This window comes from Onychostruthus taczanowskii, unplaced genomic scaffold (genome assembly GCF_017590055.1).
Source record: "Onychostruthus taczanowskii isolate IOZ18803 unplaced genomic scaffold, ASM1759005v1 scaffold98, whole genome shotgun sequence".
NCBI classification, from domain to species: domain Eukaryota; kingdom Metazoa; phylum Chordata; class Aves; order Passeriformes; family Passeridae; genus Onychostruthus; species Onychostruthus taczanowskii.
Window position 1 is genome coordinate 787,588 of NW_024507879.1, and position 20,397 is coordinate 807,984.

A 20,397-nucleotide genomic window follows, 5' to 3' on the forward strand; every position below is an offset into this window, starting at 1 on the left:
ACTTGTTTCACCTCTTTATTAACAGCTTTAGCAATACCTGCATAAATTTCAGGAAAACTCAGGAACAGGAAAGATCTGCACGACAAGCAGGTTCATAAAGCACTTCCATCAAAGGCTAACTTACACAGGGAGAAAATAATTCTCAGGTTATGCTACTCTGTATGAAGATACAGAGCTGAGACACACAGAGGAGAGTAACTATGAATAACTAAGCCACACTATTTGCAGTAAATTCTTCTACACTCAGACCTAAGTCACTTGCCAGGTATACCAGCTGACCTTGTAAAGCAAGGAGAATTTCCCCAGCCTGAAGAAAAGTCTGTATCCCCTATCAGCAGACCCAAAAGGGCCTGAACAGCCATCTCTGCTCATGCTGGTTGCACTGGAATATCCACACCCTGATGGCAAGAAACTTACTGGGACTCCACTCCAGCAGCTTCCAGGCCCCACAGTGATGATACCCAACAGGCTTTAGAGCAAAGAATACCCAAACTCTGCCCCTTTCAGGTAAGGGTCTACTCTCACGTTTAGTGAGCAAAGCAGAACTTGGGAATGTGAACTTAGCTGTGACTTCACCTACAAAGGTTTTAAACTACTGACACCTGCAGAACTACTCATGTTTCCTACTGCTGAATAAACCAAACAGCCCTAACTACTGGAACTAAGCCCAAATGACATGCCCAAAGAGAAATGGGCAAGCACAGGGCCCACTGACCACATGGATAGACAGAAATTAAACCACATTTAAGGTAGATGAGACAAATCTTTCCTTTCTTTCCACGGTATGCTACTTTAAGAGAAATCAGAAAAGTAGAATTATACAAATTTACATGGGCTTCACAATACAAGGATTTCTAAACTATGCATATGAAGGTGTATTTTACCAGGAGCAACAGAAAAAATAGGCACTGTGCAACTGAAATGCTTTTGTTTTCCTCACTAAGGAAAGTGAGACAGTGAGGGCAGAACCTTACTTCAGAACTGGGATCTTTAAACTGCAAAAAGTGAAACAACTGTTTTCACTCTTCTTTTTAAATGCTGAAGACACTCACTGCTTCAGTAAATACAGTTTACTACCCAAGGCCTCTTCACCACAGAGATCTGTAAAAGTGTATTTTGTGTGACAAATATCTGCGACACTGAAAATTCCAGAAATTCTACTGTGCATTCCACAGGAACTGGAACACAGGGTATCACAAGAACCTCTTGTTTAAGGTATATGCACTTCCTTTCCTCAGAGACCTCTCATAGCTGCAGAGAGGATTTGAAACTGCAGAGGTAAAGGAAGCTGTGGGGATGGATAAATGTACCCCTGTCACACCCACCTGGTGTGGCAGGACTTCTGCCCAGCTCTACACCATGCACAGCAGGAATACATTTGAAACAACAGCAATGGTTTCACACTATATTCACACAAATCACTATACAATCTCATCTTTCACTAGTGTCCCACTGAAAAGTGATGAAAAATTTTCAAAGCATATAAAAGAACAATTGGATTCTGAAAATTACCATACCTGATACAGCAAGGAAATCATCAATACTTGTTATATCATCCACAGCTTCAGTAAGAACATGGATGTGGTTCTCCCATGTACTCCTATACATCTCCATGGTGTTTTTCACAACTTGACTTTTTGGTCTGGCAGCAAGAGCTAAAGCAGCATTAATAACCTGTACCAAAAACAGACAAAACCAACTAAATAATTACTTCTTCAGAAATCAAATATTGTGTTTTACTTAACATACAAAGCAGCATTCCTGTTCTCCAAACAAAAGTTTGCTCAGCTTTTGGTTCTGTTCTCAAGCAGAAGTATCAGTCAGATGTTGCTTAGGCAAACTTCAATTTCAGCTTCATAAATTAAGAACCTGATGCAAGAGAACAGCAAAATCCCATCATTTTGGTTTTAGCTGGAAAATCACACTCTTCCAGTTTGCAGGATATCAAATACAAGGAGGTGTTCACTCACACACACTTCAGGCACACACTTACCAGCACAGCAACCATCATGTCAGTTCTGAGTTTGACATCAAGAGCTTGCTATGGAGTATCTCCACTGAGAGAGAGAATATCAGCCTCTGCCATGTAAAAGTGGGAGGTTTTTACAGAACAACAGGCGTGTCTTTTAGGATCAGAGGTACGGGACACAACACATACTACACATAGATAAAAGCAGCAGTCTGGTTGTGCTCAGTCAGTTCAGACTAAAACCACAAATTATATCCACATGAAGAGGGTAAATCTCATCTCTTTCAGAAAAGACTAACTGAAGGTGCAAACACTGGATCTCAAAATGATTATTTCTATGGATACTTCTTCAGTCAATTAGCTAGAGAGCCTTTTTCCTAATATAGAAGTTTATTGATGTTATATACATAAACATTTTTAAATTAAACTAACACATATGCCGGGTAGAAGCTGAACATTAACCTTGCACTTCCCTTTCTTTCCTTCTGAATACTGCTTATTTATCAAGGGAGGGATAATTTTAAGACAGTCAAACACCTCGCAAAACATGGGGAGAATAAAAACAATACACCCTTGTTGCTGAGCATGGCAGAGAATTAAAAAGCACAGGAAGAGCAACAGGAAAAGAAGGAAAAAACCCCAACATCCCAAATGAAATATATTACACGTTCTCATTTGCTTTCTGAAAAAGGAAGAAAATGTTCAAGTTGCACACTGGCCCTGGAAAGAGTCATAAAAAGATTTTGCAAGACACTTCAATAGACCAGAATATGCTAGTGCAGTAACAATGAGAATTCTGCCTGCCCCATTTTGGTCAGCTGGGTTCCTGACCCAGTAACAAACATTTATTACAACACAGGAAAAGAGCAGAAGCTCTGATACTGCCAGGAGCGAAAGGCATCAAGGCTGGAATCAAACAAGCAGCACCTATGTGCTGGGGGACACGTTTATAGAAGTGGGGATGCAAGTTGTAAGTAATAACTGTGCTGGTTTTGCATTAATTGACATTTGGTGAGGCAGGAAGAAGCCACCCACGGAAATGATTTTTCTGAATGGAGCTGCTGAGAGCTTCCTCCACGTCTAAGAAACACCAATCAGCGCCTAGTTGTGAAGACTGACACGTTGTTAAACCACCAGAAAGCTGAATACACCCCTGTGAACACACATGTTAAAAAACTCCAGGAAAAGCTCTTTTTCTTCTGGTGTCTGGAGGGAGAACTCCTTCCCTGTGGAGGCTGGGAGGCTGCCACAGAGACTACAGCGCTTCAACCCCGGAACGGCAGAAACAGGCTAGGAGAAACACCCCTGTGGTTAGGGTGGGAAAAGTCTCCCTCCCATAAGCCTCTGCAACCACATGTTCATGTTTTAAGTTTCAGTGGCTCCCCCAATTGATGTCACCCCTGTTCAGCTGCCTTTTCCATATCGGCATTCCCCCTAGAATGTTCTCTCCTTTTCTTATCCCCATTGGCTCTCATTTGCCCCATGGTTGCCTTCCTGGTTCTCCTGGTTTACTGCTCCGACCCTGCACCACTTTTCCTCATTTCCATTGGCCCTCGTCCCTCAGATCCACCCCTTTTTCCCCTTATTTAACCCTGTGCCTTCCACCGTGTTTTTGTCTTTGTCCCTGGACCCTCTAAGAATAAACACCCTTTCGATCTCCAAACAAAGACCCATCCTTGCCCTGTTTGTTAGCTCCTTTTTAGCCAGCATGCTCCAGGCCCTGAAAGCGCAGGTGGCTCAAAGGGACTCACTGAAGTGCAACACTTCACTTCCCCCTCCTGGCCTGGGGGCCGGGCAGGGCAGGGGAGGGGCGGCTGTGGGGGCTCCAGCCAAGGCAGGGCCGGGCCCCAGCAGCGGCAGGAAGAATCAAGTCCAATATGGCAGGAGAATGGGGAGATACCTTAAGTTTAAGCTGAAATCCTCTTGTAAAACTATGGAGAAGAATATAATTGATACATCAGACTCTTTTTCTCTGTAACTCATTGGAGAGTACATGGGTTGAAGCATTCAAATCGAAAATACGAGCAAACACATCTATGCTAAAGTAAACAGATGTTGAAGTAGCTGTAATCCCATGAGAAGTTCAAACAGAGAGAGAGAGGAGTGATCATGACCCTGTGCCCCCAGGGAGAGAAGACCTCTGTTCCCAGAGATGAAGATGATTTCAAAGATAGATGAAGAGAACTTTTATCCTTAAACAGCTCATCCTTAAAATAGTACCCCATAAGTTGATGTGGCCCATAAACACAGCTGTGAGAAGACTGTGAAAAGATGGGAGGGACTTCACTATTGCAGATTTTCCAGGCAGCTGCTATCTGTGAAAATTAAAAGCCACGAGGGAACTGTTTCTTGTGGAGAAGTCTCCATGGCATGGCAAGGGACACTCTTCTCCCCGAGTGAACTGAAGAAAGATTATTCTAGAGGTGATAAACTGACTGAATTGTATACATTGTTAGTGGGAAAGTTGTAAGGAGGAGGGAAATGTTCTGAAAGTTTTGATTCTTATTATTCTTTGTTTTACTGTTAATAAAGTTTTCTTTATACCCTTTTAAAGTTTTGAGCCTGCTTTGCCTTCCTCCTAACCCTATCTCACAGCAGGAAATAAGTACACTGTAGTAAGTGCCCTGTCATTTAGCCAGCACTCAGCCCACCACATTATTGTGGTGCTGCATTGGCCGGGAAATCTCAAATTGGCAAACCAAAACCACTACAATAATTTTTCTAATTCTAACTCCAAACATTGGAAAACGTTGGAAAGCAGGTTATAACCCGTCAGCACATACGTTTTTGTCCAAATTTTACATTTTGTTGGAATGCACAGCACACCCAAAAACTCAATTCAGTGCCTATTCCCCTACAGTTGCATACTGTGGCTATCACCTCCACTTTCTCTATTTCAATAGCAATACCCAAGACATGTAGCTTTCCACAGGCACTGCAATATATAAAAGCCCATTTCTGTTCAGCTCTACAGCAGCTTCCCCAACACTTCTAAAATTAAGAAATTTGTAGAAGTTGAGGCTTTAACTGTTTTCATTCCTATCACGCTTGATCAATTTTCACAGGATCAATTTTCTAAGCCCGGGGCTCAAAATTTCCTCTCAATAATTCTTAGGTCACATTGGTCCTGTTTTGACTTACCACACTATCTAGTTTAGGTTTTAAAATGTGTCCATCAAGACTGAAATACTGAACAGGTAATTTCTAACTTTTCTGTTTGAGCTCCTAATTAGATATTAGCTGAAAGTCAAACTCTATTTCTGCTCGAATACAATAGTCTTTTTCTTACTGCATTTTCTTCTTTGTTATGCCAGATTTACCAGGTTGGCTCTGCCAAAAGTAACAATGAGACGGTGCAAAAAAGCTGTTCTACTATCAGAGCCAGCATCTTTTATCTCACAAAAGATAAAAGAACAACTTTTGTCTCACCACGTGCAATAAAGAGGTGAAGTGCTTGGGAAGACCATCAAAGCTGTTACAGAATGTAGCCAACTTTATCAGATGGGTGCATTTAGAAATCTTTATGATGCCAGATATCTCTGGAAAAAAAATCCTGAAGCCTGCAGTAACTACAGCCCAAACAGGTGAGCACTCTGCTCTAACAGCACAGAGACTGCACTGGCACATCATATGGGTGAGGCTGCACAAGGGCTGCAATCTATCACCTCTAACCACCTCACCAACACAAACCAGAGCACTTACCTACGGCTTCCCTCAGGAAATTTACAGCTACAAGTGAAATCAGGTCCATCCCGCACAAAGACAGCTAATCCTGAATTAAACATTAAAGGTGACACTGTTCCTTACGGTTCCCCTGGTAAATTGCTCTAACCCTTAATGTCCTATTAAGAAAAGACTCAATTTGACTTTGGATAAACATGGCTTCCAGAAGTGTGGAAACAACTCAGAAAAACATACCATAAAGCAAATCAGAGTAATAGTACTGAAAACAAAATCCTGTCATATCTAAATTGCAGAGCACACTACAGACCCCATATGTCTTTGTCCTGCTGGGAAACCACATCAAGGTACGAGATTTATGACTAAGCACAGATCTAATGTGAGCTTTGTTCCATCTGGAACTGTTCCAAAGCCATGATCCACTTGCATGGTTCAGACTGTGTACTCCCAATCTAACCCCACAAACTTGAAGACATACGTTATCACACAAGTAAAAATGAGATCTTAAACCCTCTTCTCCTGTAGAAAGAAGGAAAAACAAAAAAGAAAAAGAAAACTTCACACTGGGACATACTTGGACTCACCAACAAGAGACCAACTTGAAAATGGCACTTTCTTAGGCTTCATGAGGTTTATTAGCTTTTCTACTTCACTCCAACTATCATTCATGGTGTAAAATTATTTGAATTGGCCTCAAGAAACAATGAGAGCAAAACTCATCAGAAGTCCCTGTTTCACCACTGCTTCCTGATCTAAAATAAGGTTAACATTTGTTACTGGCTAATTAAATACAGCTTTATTCTACCTTATTATAGCATATTAGGCTGTTCAAATTCCATTATTACTTTTTCCCCATTTGTATTCCTGCACACAAATATCACAGTTCAGGTTACCAGAAAGCTGTTACTACACCTGCTCACAGCTGGGGTATTTCACTAGGATCTAAATTACCAGTTTTCAAATAAATCCTTGGACTTGTGAGCAGGACCTAGACGAGGACAGCATGTGCTATTATTAGCTTCACAGCAGTAATAGCCCTATGTCCTCATCAAGTACAGGATACATCATACTCTATACATTCCATCAAATGGAAACCAAACTGAAGTTTAATAGCACAGTGATTGCAAAAGTTGAGAGAAGCTTGAGGACACAGCAAAATGATGACAGTAATAAGGATCCTACCTTCTACTAACTTCTGAACAGCCAGCTGCTACATCAAAATACAGGTAAATTAAAAGGGAATCTGAGGCGTGCACAGGACATGAAGCTTTCAGGGACACACTCCTGTGCACAATGGGCTAAATCAGGGTGCGTGGGAGGGGCAGAAAAACAAAACAAGACCACGACAGGTCCACAAACCCACACCTGGACACTGTTCACACTCAGCTCAAGACTGGCACAGTTACTCCTTTATTGCAGAAGTAACAATCTGGGGACAGCAGATATCCATCCTGCCACAGGAGGCAAGGAAGCAGTGTTCAGTGAGATGGTGCCTTGAGGGAAGGATAAATCATCCAGCCCAAGGTCAGGCAACAGGAGACAACCCAAGAGTAAAAACTACGTAGGCAGGGTTGGATGAACATTACAAGGCAATACTTTACAGTCTTTCAATTAAAAAAACAAGGAATGAACCAATGGCAAATGTCTGTTATGGCAGTGACTACAGCAGAAGTAAACTAGAAATTTCTTAGAAATTAAATATAAGGATATTCTGAATACCAAAAACTGTTAGCCCCTCTAACCAAAACAAGAAAAATACCTTAATTAATAGCTTGGGTTTTGTTTGGCAATTATCTTTCTTTTCAGATGAACAGGGGCTGGCCACCCAGCTTTACAGTCACTTGCATCCAGCAGACTAATTTACAACAAAATTAGGTTGTAAATACATCAACTTGACACAGTAACAACAGAGCCAAGTTCAGTAAAATATTTTTCAAATATCCTTGAGAATTTACTTCCAAGAACAGAAGGGTCATTTTTGCCCTAGTGTAAGCTACTACAGCAAAGCTGAAAAAGCTCCCCCTAGGACAAACCCCTTTTACAACTTCACCAGAGTTCTGTTAAAGTAAGGTGAAAATTTGTAGCTCCATATTTTATTGCCAAAGGAATTATAACAGGATAGTCATATTCAAGGTGAACTGCATCAATGTTCTGTCTGTCATTTGAGTCTGTCATTTTTAGAGATCAGAATTCATGCCTTTGTTTAAAATAAAAACTATTCTGTGCATCTTACACTGACCCCAATTAATTTATGTAATGTGACCAGTTTCTGAACAGGATTAATCGAGGTACGTACATGGATAACACAACAAAACATAGAAAACTCGTTTCTGAGCTTTTAGAAGGTGGATTTTTTCCAAGCTGTTAGTAAAATAAGTACCTCATGCTACATCACAAAAGAAACTGCACTACTTGGGACTGTAAGGAAGAAAACTCATGTCCAGCTGGTTTTGATGGAAGAGAACCTGAGTTTTTCTTCCTACAATGATCACGTGAACATCTAAAATCCAGTCCTGCAGCTGGGTAACATACTCATCATGACACAGTCTGGAAAGTGGCTGGCTGGGGGCAGCTCTGCTGGAAAAGGACCTGACACCCTGCTCCGTGTCAGCAGCATTCCCCAATGAAAGCTGACAGCTCAGCGAGCTCCAAGGGCACAGCCATGCTGCAGAGGAAGAAGGGACACTTGCTGGATCACATCTAGAAAACCATGTCCAGTCTGGGGCTCTCTGATACAACAGAGACAAAAATAAGTAAGGCAAATTCAGCAGAAGGCCACCTACAAGGTTAGGGGCTGGTATGGGCTGGAGCTCTTACCCTTCAGGAGGGAGAGAGATGTGAGCTTTTTCAGCCTGAGGAAAAGGCGGCTTCAGAGGACCCCAAGAGCAGCCCCTCAACACAAAGGAGATGACAAAAGCAGCACAGACAGGCTCTTCACAGCCATGCATGGTGGAAGGGTATTCTGACAGAGGGAGAAGCTGATGAGAGATGGCACAGATGCACACAGGAGCAATTTCACACCAAGGTTAGTCAAGCTGTGGAAACAAGTTGCCCAAACAGTTTGTGCATCCTCTGCCCTTGCACTTTCAACACTTGAGCAGTCAAAGTTTAGAGAAAGGTCAGAGTTCAGTTTGAAACTGAGCATTGAAACAAACAGCTATGGGCAAAAAGCTGTAGACATCCTAAGGTCCCTTCCAACCTGAACTACTGCTGTTCTGAAATGCAGTTCCAGAGTAACTCTGTGATAAATACTGACATCAATTCCTTCTGGGGCAAGAGTGACACACTTCCCCAGGGTAATCTAGGAAACGTAAACAATGCAAGGAACACCATGACAAGATTTGCTAGGTCACTACTAGGATGCAATGGTTGTACTAAAGAAACCACAGGAACATGCTGGCACTCTGCTATTTTTGCTCTTTTAACACAAAATTGTGGGGAACTTCTGCCAAGCTGTGCCTTGCATTTCTCTTAACACATTGGGGGAGCTTAAATATCCAGATATACCCAAGCTGTGCAAAAAAGAGTATCTATTTACTACTAAGTCAAAAAACAAACTTGGAAGCAAAAACCCCCACTACAATGGTAAAAAGGTGCAAGGATAAGTGGCACTGTTGCTTTGGCATCTGGCCTATAAAGCAATTGCAGTAACACAGATATCAAAAACCCATAACAATTTAAAGCTTTGAAAGCTGAATATCTTGTATACAATATATTTAATCATAAAATGCATTTCAGTCACTATAAATAAATAAAAATAAATAAAATTGAGGTCGTGTTGATAACAGCTCTAGACAATACAGACACAGTCTACCCAAGGGCTAAGCACATTCCAAGAGTAAATAAATTACTGGCTATATTTGTAAATAAAACTGACTTGAATTGTTTGGTAAATTCAAAAACCCCACTGGAAACAGCTGAAAGTAGATGCAGAGTAAAGGGAGATTATTTAATCATTGTATCAAAAGTGACATGTGAAGACAAAGCAAGATTGTACTTCCACAAGAAGCTTTCATCCATTTCTGAACATCAGAGAATTTCCACCCACAGCCCACTCCTCTCCCCACAACATCCCGGAAAATGCCACCTCAGCAGCATTATCTAGTCCTGATAGTTATGAGGAGGTAAGTGTACAGGCGGTACAGGACCATAAATTTCACATTATGTTCAAGATTAAGACACCTACTGCTTCAGAGAGAGACTCAAAAATTCAACAAGGAACAATGATGCATTAAGAATCCCTAAAATACTAAATGCAGTGGTGAAAACAAGTAAGACAAATTATGACCCAAGTTAAAATTTCAAAGCCCTGTTTGCAACCTCTACTTTAGCAGAGCTAGTATTTAAAGAATTTACTAAGATTTTTTCTCCTTTCCCACAATTTAAAAAGCAGGAAGGAGGGATAGCACTCAAGGCATGTGGTTTAACACTGAACATACTTGACTACATTTGGTAATAAGTTTGATAAGTTATATATGAGTTGTTCTGAGAATATGAGGCAACTTGAAGTTCTGCAAAAAACCTCAGTGAACAAAGAGTTACATTACCTCACCTTAAAAATCTAGCAAAAGCCTTCTTGATACCAACAATTAAAGGAAGATTAAATGTCTACATGGTTATTAAAAGCTACTGGCCAAGGAACTTGCGACTAAATTAAGAGCACGCAGATAAAGCAATCCCTCAAGAGCAAACAGAACTGTGGGCAAGGGGGTAACCCAGCAATTCTACAAACATTATTGATCTGATACACCAGGCAAGAAATTAAGACAAAATTCTGCACGGTTTTGTCTCCTGGTGTCTTGGCAGTGGCAGCCAGTAATATACAGAAATATGTCATTACACTGGGATAAGATTTTTGTATTTTATGGAAACAAATTGTGTAATTTCACTCAAAAGCAAACCTTCCAACATAGTCTAGCCCTGCTGAGAGGCATGATGCACTGCTCAGGAACAAAACCAAACCCATACACACCAAGTAGTCCTCTAAAGCTCTTCCTACCCCTGTACACATCTGTGTTTTGGCTTTACTTAGGGACTACATGCACATTTATGAATGAATTTGAAACCCTTCTACTGAAAAGGCACACAAAGTTATCTTTAACAAAACAAACATTTCCATTATGTTAGTTTAAAATGTCACAAAAGCACAGAAGAACTGAAAATGCAATTAAATATTCAGTATTTACATTTGGGTGGATAGTCACTCTATTTTTTGGAGACAGGCATCAGAATAGGCTGAACTCTTACAGACTGATTCTTAAGTGCATCCAACAGCACTTTCCTTCCAGAACTTACTTCACTCGACCTGACAAGTGTAGCAGACAGCAGATCCCCAAATATGTTGGGCTTTTTTTGCAGGTCAGATTTCAGGTGTCTGATCTGCATGGAACCATAATTTCAGTTACTTTCACTTTACTTTGCAGTACTGAAACTCAAGTACAGAGAACAAACATTCGTGTTTCTGCCTTTTTGAATACAGTGTCTGTCAGTGACCCCGGGAATGTTTTGGATACAATATTCAAAGGTATGGGGGTGGATTGTACAAATACCTTAGTTTATTTCAAGAACCAAAAGTGCATTTTTTGACTCAATAAAAAAAACACTGTTCCTCCAACTGTATTTTTTGTATTAGCTATACATCCATTATCCAGGATCACACCTAGGATCCAGCAAATTGTAACACTGGGCAATAACTTTAATTTTAGCTAAGTTTGAATGCTCTAACGGAACAATTACTTTCTTGTAGCCATAGTTTGTATACATGGGGACAATTAGATTCTGCTCAGAAAGCCACAGAACACTCCACTCAAGTTTATCAAGCCTTGAGCAATGAATTCTCAAAATCCTGATTTCAAGATAAGCATATTCTTAAAATGGAAAGTTAAAATAATTCTCAGGACTTACTGATACACGTAGGAGGAAATTAAAAAAAAAAAATCTGAGTTCTGTTTATAATGGTTTTGAGTACAAAATAATAAAACAAAACATAGTGGAAGTCTTATCTTCAACAGTGCTCCATCCAGATCTGGAGCTCAGCTAACTACAGTTCACTATAAATGTATTTACCGTTGTGTTTGTCCTAGGTTATGTTATATTTGCCCAATTATCCCGTCATAAAAAAACCCAAAAGAAATTAAATGTAGCAGCAATTTTAATTAAGTAGCTTAAAATATATAAAATTGAATACACTCAAAATATTGACAATATAATTTGGTTATGATAAGGGACAATTTGGTTCTTGTAATAGCACATAAGCAAAAATAACTGAGCAGGGTAGCACAGGGTACAGAGTGCAGGGCTTGACCCGTCCCCTCACGTACGAATTGCCAAGCCTAAAATTCTCCTTTTTATATTGTACATCATCACCATCTCCTCCCATTTTCGATTAGTCACACTTGTATCTCCACCTTCACTATCACTTTTACCACGCATGCTCCACCATTTTTTAGGTGGTCCCCCATTCTTTGGGGGTCATCTCTGATGAAGGTCTCTCCTCTTCCTCGGTGTCTTTTGATTCACCTTTTGGATTACACGTGCACACCAAGCTGGTATCATGTAAGCCAAAACTAATATCATGCAAGCCAATATTATGTTCTAGCATCAAAGCAATAAATCTCATATAATTAACATTTTCCGGGATGTCCAACCAAATTTTCCTCTCTTCCAACTAAATTTAGTAATAGTTATCTCTTGCTTCTTCCAGTTCTGAACATCTGCAGGAGAAGGGGGGAGAGCCCCTCCTCTCCCTTTCTTTCTTGGCATTACACCTTTAACTGTTTTATTATTTCCAAATATTAATTACTGTATCAATATTGTTTACTGTTTCAATTTTATCAGCATGAATCACACCTATTTATTACAGTTGTAATATAAAGATGTATTCTATTCCCATCCTCAAGAGCTGCTGAAATCAGGAGGGGCATTGTTTTTTTCCCTTATCTCCTGTCAAGGGGCCCATCAATGTCTTGCCACATGACTCAGAGATAATTCCCTCCCAGAGCCATTTCTGTTTAACGGGCCATCAAGGACCCACAGCATGACGCAGAATGACATCAGCCCACTGTGAGATGCTCCGCCCAGGGGGGAGGAGCTAAGCATCCCCACCTGGATATAATCTGGGTTTGGGACACAACAAGCAGGCTTTCCACTGGATTCCCAGAGGAATGGCCACCCTTACCCACTAGTTTTCCAGAAGACAAGAGCTACCAGATCGTTTCTACGGGATCACCACTTCAACAAGACTGTTTCATCTGGACTGCTACCACCACCCTAACTAGCAGGGTGTCAGGTTGTAATTCTGACTGTCAGTGGTGTTTTCTATTGTTATTGCATGTATTGGTTTTTTCCCCTTTTCCTAATAAATTGTATTTCTGACTTGGAGTCTCTCACTGGTTTTGCTTTCAAACCAGAACAGTGTTCCAAGTCTCTTCACATTTTAGAGATGTAAATCTTTTCTACATTTTCTTAGGCTGTGTGAATGCTCTACCAAAGCACACCAGCAGTACCAACTACATTGGGATAAAACTTCCTCCCACTGGGCATAGCTGGGTTTGCTGATCAAACTGAGACAAGCCATGCAGCCACCAGCACACATCACACACCCACAGCTATGGCACAGCTTCCCAGCACATGCAGGCAGGAAGAAAACTCTCCAGGGAATTACACAATCTAAGGACTTGATCTCAAAAGGTATTCAGCATAAAAAGTCCCTAAATACAACACCCATCATTATCAATCAAATTAGCTGCGTACTAAAATTACTGTATAAAACTGAAGCTTCTGTCATTAACCTTCTGTTTATTGGATTTTATACCCAAGTAGATCTTTAGTCCAATTTATAAAGTAATGCATATAAAACAGAAAGGTCCTTGTGGACTATTCATTCATGTACCAAATTTGAGAGAGATTAAATAAAACTGTAATGAAACTAGAACAATTGCACTGTAACTACACTACAGTTACAGTCCTTGAATATTTGGTAAGATGAACACACATATGCATTACATTTATAAACTGGTGGGGGGGAAGGACATCAGTAAAGCTCAACATGTATGACACAACTATTGCTTCATGTACATTTTGAAGTACATTATAGAAAATCCCAACCAAAAGAGCAACAGGAAAACACAAACATCCTACTACATTAGTATTAATTAGTTCTTCCTTCCCTCTTGGGATTTCTAACAAAACCATCACCATTACAAACAAAACTGTTCTTTAGTCATTATTTAAATGTCAATTCCCTTGATTTCCTACAACATCTATAAGCTATGGTATGGTCTGAGCTGAAGAAACAAAGAGCTGAAGCCAACAGCAAGCTTTCAGCCTCACACAAAAAGAAGTTACTGAACAGACAGAGAGCAGAAAGCTTTAGGAGAGTTACAGAGAGACATGGACATGGAAGATGAAAATCTATACTGTGCCTCTGGAAAGAACAGGTAGAAATAGTCTGATAAAAAAGTGAGATGCACAGGCATCCTCAGGTATATTCCATGTCCCTCACACAGTCAAACTCCAGTTTTTCACCTGTTTCTGCCACAGTCAGAAAGGTAAGCAGCAGCAAACACTACCATGCCCTTTGAGGTCCTGGAGGTTTTTGCTGTCCTCCCAAGGCCTCACTCCATGCTCCTGGCCCCCCAGTGCAGGCTTCAAGGACCTTGCTAAGGCTTTCCTTGCCGCAGGCTACTAACACCCCAATCTTCCTGGGCTGCTCCTCTCTCCCCCTGTGGCAGACCTCTTGTTAGGGGTAGAAATGAGCCAAGACACAGACTCATTTAATAATGTGAAAAGGTTCCTGGTTTATTCTTCTTTACAGTTTAGCCATCCTGACTACAGCAAACTTCTGCTGTTGGCTTTTCTGATAGACTCAGACTGCTGGCTATTCCTGTTGGAATATGACTGCAGGAGTATTCCCCTGCTGCCTCTAACTGCAGGATTTTACCTAGCTCCACTATGACTGCAGGCTCCAACAGCAGGCTCTAAGTCTATCAGACCCAGACTGACCTCACAGCAGATCTTTTGCAGCAGCTGTCTTCCTTGTTTCATTCTCCTTTGTGTTGCTCTGAGTTGCTCCTTCTTCCTCAGGACTTCTCCGCCTCCTCAAGGTCCACTTCCTATAGACACTTTCTCCAGGCTCTCCCTGACCAGCCAATCCACTCCTTTTATCACACTTATATTTTTTTTTAGTCACAGCTGCAACCCATCAAGGGCATTGTTCTTCTTTGGTAATTAGTACAGCTGTGACTTGTCAGGAGTGAGGTCACTTGTAATCCCTTCTTCTGCACCTACACTCTCTCCCAGTTTAACACAACTGTGAACAGACAAATAAGCCAAGAGCCCATGCAGACAACATTCTTCCTCTAGCAGGATTAGTGCCAGAACAACACTCAGGTGATGTGTTTGTCTTCACTTACAGCAGGACCAGCAATGGGAAGAGTCTGCTTGCATTAAGCAAGAACATTCAGTACTTGTGGTTTAACCATAGCCAACAATTAAGAACCACACTTGAAGCCATGCATGCAAGCAAAGGAAAACAAGGAATTCCCATCTTTAGGCACACATTCAGCCAACCCCAGGAAAATAGGGCTCCATCACTGGTTTTACACCCAATGTCACATGGTGTGCTTGTTCTGATCTTCTTATAGCCATGTGGTCAGAACACTCTCTACAGTACATCCTCTACTGTCAGAGGTCAATTAGAGCAAATGTTCCTGCACAGGACAATAACCACTAGCCAGGTCTCATTTCAGTTCCTGGGTATCAGAAGCTACATGGGATAGCAGTTCAATATTCGAGGAAGTTACAGAAAGAGACAGTTGAAATCCAGAGTAAGGTTATGGCATCCTAGCCACACATATTGTCCACACCTTTTCCTGCTAGGATGTCAATACCAGCACATGCGGGAAATAAAATGTGAAAACCAACACCACCAAAGACTATTATAGAGTTCTTAACAAATGCAAAACTCTCTACAAGTATGCATCAAGTTGCCTGTGTAGCCTACAAAATCCTAAGAATAGTCTTGAAAATACTACAATCCCATGATACACATAATGGCATGACCTTATCTGAAAACTGAAATTTCATTCCCATCAATTCATCACTTAAAGATATACTGGGGGGGAATGAGCTTGGTAAACAACACCTGAAATTACTCTGTTTGCAATAGTAGCAAAAGCTTTGTGACATAAAACAAAGCTTTTCTAACTCAGAATAGCAAATTAAGGCTCTGCCTCCTTGTTAATAATAACGCACAATCATCTAAGAGATACAGGAAGGAAACAAACTGCTGCTGTACTTGCTACTTTTACTATTACTTTCAAAGCTGCTGTGACTTTTCCTAATTACTTTTAATTAGGAATTTAGTAAAGCAGGCAGTCAAATGGCTAGATATTTTTGCAAATATGAATGCAAAATGAAACACAGAAAATCCTCTTGCAGATCGCTCTTTGCCACATTTAATGACATTATAGCATTGTAGTTTGCACTCAAAAATCATGAAAACACAAGAAGGGTAGTCATCCAGTGCCTTGAATTTGATTACAGTCCTATAAAAACATTTAAAAGCTCTTTGTAAAACCCTGGAAGCTCAGAGACATGAATCAACCAGCATTTGTAAGAGTCGCCCTTTCACCCTTCTGCAGGTCAGATACTCCACAGACTGATGGAATGGTAGCAGCTGGAAGGGAGCACTGGGGATCAGTCTGGCCCAGGCAGGACCACATCCACGATTCCTTTAACATCCTCCCTCAGAGCTGTGCCAGAATTTCCTCAATTGAAGGAAGTTCACTGAAGTCTGACCCTGCACAAAGGGCAAGGGAACAGTGTGCAGGGAGTAAAAAGAAATTGTTGTGCCTTAGCTTTCAAGCTGATGCAGAAGGCAGCAGCAATCTCCAGAAAGCTCGTTCAGCAGCTGCAGCTCCTGGGACACAGAGGCACACACAAGAACGTGGAACACACAGCCCATCCTGTCATCAGTGCAGCTACACCAGACTCATGTGTACCTCACCCACTTCCCTAAGTGCTTGCCAGACTAAGTGATTCCATCTGTTCCTCATCTACATCCCCAGGTGACTGCAGGGTGCTGAGCACCCACAAGAATCCCCGTCACACTGCCAGTATTCCAGCAGGGAAACATTTCCAGGTTAGATGTAAAGCTGCTAACAGAGACGCACAATGCCCCAAAAAAAGCCATGTCAGATGGATTCATGGATTAGTGATTTTAGCTCCTTGCTTCAACAAGAGCAATGAATTCCCTTGTCAGCCTGTGCTATTTGCACCTCTCTATTACTGCACGCTACAGCCATTTACATTTTTGGCTCTTTATTGCTGCCCATCCCTCTCTTCCAAAAACTATGTAAGACTCCATCTCTTAACAGTGGTATTATTTTGCTGTCTTGTACTACTCTAAGCTTTTCTACCCTGCTCTCCAGATTCAATAGGTTCTTTACCACAAGAAGTCTCTAATAATGATACTTTATCGCCATTCTTTTCCTTCCTAGCATTTTGCTGTAGGACTGTCACCAACGAAATGTAGCATCTCTAACTTATAAATCCAGAAAAAAAGGATTAAGTTGAAGAGATTAAAAAAAAACCACAAAGCCTTTCTAGGAAAAATACTTTCAAGTTTTAAAGGCAAAGGGAGAAACAAATTGTTTATAAAACATTCATAGCACTATGATGCAATATAGCAAATGCCCTCCAGCAACTTTAAAATCTCAATCAGTCTCATGTCTTTTGTGCACTGACTGCAGGTGAGGCAAGAAGGACAAAACAGGACAGCTTCTGTATTGCTACAGAAGCTGAGGCTACTCAGGATTTGTATTTTTGTTTAATATTACAAAGTGAGAATTTGTTGAGGATTCTAGTCTAACACAACAGATGTTGGAAGATGAAAGTTAAGACTGAAAACAACCTCAAGGTATTTTCTAGTTAATTATTCTGTCTCCAAGTACTATTGTAAGTGAGCCAAGCAGTCACAGCCAGCATGAGACTTTCAGGGGAACCTAAGAGTAACAGTGGGGGGGAGGTTCCCCCCTTCAAACTGTTTATTAGAGAAGTTCAAGCCAAAACAAACATCTAAGTCTATTTGTACAGAAGCATAAAGTACTGTGCCTTCCAACACATGCTGGTGTTCCACAGCTTTAGGATTCACAGTATCCTAATAAGCTTGCTGTAAGGTTTTGAAAATGACAAACCTCAATTTCCATAAAGAGAGCAAGACAATGTCCTGCAAATACTAGTCAGTACATTATGCTAGTGGATATAAGAAAGATTTTTCCTTGTACCACTTTCAGTCTTTGTCACAGCCAGACATCTGGCTTTGTACATGTTCGCTTAGTGCAGCCTGCCCTTCCCATGAATGCTGCACTGCCCTGATGTACAGGTTCCATCCATCCAAGCAGGGTCACACAGCATTGCTCCCACTGAGGACTACACTAACAACTTCTTCCACACAATGCCTCCTGGGAACCAACTTAGTGCAGACTGCCCTTCCCATGAATGCTGAGGTACAGGTTCCATCCATCCAAGCAGGGTCACACAGCATTGCTCCCACTGAGGACTACACTAACAACTTCTTCCACACAATGCCTCCTGGGAACCAGCAACAACAGCTCTCCACCAATCCTGGACATTGCCTTCTGTCACCAAAGCTGTGCCACTGCCAGCTCCAGCTGGATGAGTCACTGGGTCTGCAGTGCCACCAAAAGCATGGAGTGCTCCTCTGGACTTCCTCACTCCCTTCCCTTGAGTTCAGGCATCCACACAGCAAACTACATGGGGCAGCTGACCTGAAGGAAAACTTAACCTTCCTGCTTCCCAGGTGGATTCCCAGCAGTTTCCTGACCCAGAGTGCTGAGCAGCCATGTGACTGCTACTGCTGCTCATGAGGGAAGGGGCAAAGTGAGGGCTCGGGAGCAGGGGGAGAGGGAAGTCTCCCGTAGCACGGATGCTGTAAACCAGACCAAGTGGCTGTGGAACCAGGACGCATGAGAAGGAACTAAACATAGGAGTGCTCAAGAAGTCTACCATAAATACCAAGGTTAACAATGAAATCCTCATCTTCAGCAGCATTGTGTGTGAACTTTGCAACATGGTGAAAACGTACACGAAAACCGTCATTTCACCAGACTAACTTTCCTTTCAGAAATAGTATTACTAAGGCACAATACATACTATTAATTAAATTCTCCACTGAAAGGCTGGAGATGATACCTAAGAAGTCTGATACTGTTGCATACTAACATCTGTTGTCTGTCTTTTAAAGCAGATGGTAGAGAACTCACTGATTTATCATGTTCTCCCCCATTACTTCTGCTCTGTATCTGAAGGAAATTGTATTAATACAGATAAAAGGAGTTGCCACAAAGATGGGTCAAGCAAGAAGATGAAACTGTGGTTAAAGTGATGTTGGTGAAGAGTCTTTATGAGGCTAAGAAAAAAATCTTCTTCAATGTTCCCCACTATTTAATGTGCCAGACCAAATAACAAAATGGATGATTAAATATACAGGAAATGTGAACTGCTAGCTTCAAAAATCCACAGCACCATAAAATACATACTTGAACTCCAATACCTGAAAAATACAACACATCAAAAGATCCTGCCCACTGATTACCTATCAAGTCTCATTTTTGTTAGCAAGAATTTTCATGTTTGCTATTACCTACTTCCTAGAAAATTACACAGAAGGAAATAATATCAATTTGTCTGTTTCAACAAAAAAAAAGGCAAGACAATTTAGGCGTAAATCCATGGAAATAATTCTTTAGCTCTTCTCAAAGGAAAAGCTGAATTCCTCCATCCATTTTTGTAACAGAAAAACACAATATTTAATTTTGAGAAAAAAATTATAGGACATTCACATGAAAACTTGATCAGAACTTATAAAGCATGACAAAGTCACAATCATTTTCTAAGAAAGCAAGAAGAGAGCACACAAGCCCTGCTTGGGAAGTAGAGCTTCTCAACTTGGATTATTGTGTGTGGGGCACAGAGCTGTCACTGCTGGGCTGCTGAAGGCTTCCATGACACTTTGCACCAAACTGGAGGTCATCGCTGTACTTGGGAGAGCAGAGAATGCAAGTGGCTGCTGGACTGGAATGGAGATGCTTTCCCTGGATCCCTTCTGCACTGCAGATACACACACACACGTTGTTCTCCAAAAACCCCTCAACTCTTGGTTCTGTGGTATTTCTGAATTTACTGATCCCACAGGAAATGCTCACTGGGAATTAGGTAACAGCATCCACCATCTAAACACCATGCTGCTACATACTGGTTTATCACATAGCAGGCAGTATTAAAAGCTACTAGCAGCATATTAAGTTCTAAGCAACAAGAAAAGATAGCATTCAAAATCACAGCTGAATCCTTCACAACTGTGCCAAGTGTTACACACTTTTCATTAGTTACATAGAATTGCTTCTCACCTCAGTTTATAACCAGATGGTTTCTATCTATCTCTCAATACTTCAGAGAAAAACAGAGCTCACCAAATACTAAGATCCTGCTTATACCAGTGCTTACACATCTTCTTTAAAATATCTGGTAAAATTTTCCATGGGATCAAATGGCTTTCAAAAAAATTTTTATCGCCATCTGAAGATTAAGCTAAACCATGATCATTTGTGTGTTTTTCTTGCACTTTCCTTCCTTTCATGATGTTCCAGTAATTACTCTGTACCACTCTGGTAACTAGCAGCAAGCTCCAGTGAGAGCTTTTTTTCAGAGGAAGTGACCCTAAA

General features: G+C 41.1%; 1 protein-coding gene across 3 annotated transcripts in view; it reads right to left on the reverse strand.

Moving 5' to 3' along the window:
• The window catches only part of CTNNA3 (catenin alpha 3), a 426,086-nt gene that overhangs the window by 120,547 nt on the left and 285,142 nt on the right, over positions 1 to 20,397 (reverse strand). For all 3 annotated transcript variants that reach the window (XM_041427252.1, XM_041427251.1, XM_041427254.1), the window contains one exon: positions 1,518 to 1,674. In XM_041427252.1, the coding sequence (XP_041283186.1) occupies positions 1,518 to 1,674 (157 nt within the window). The remainder of the gene's footprint in view (positions 1 to 1,517; positions 1,675 to 20,397) is intronic.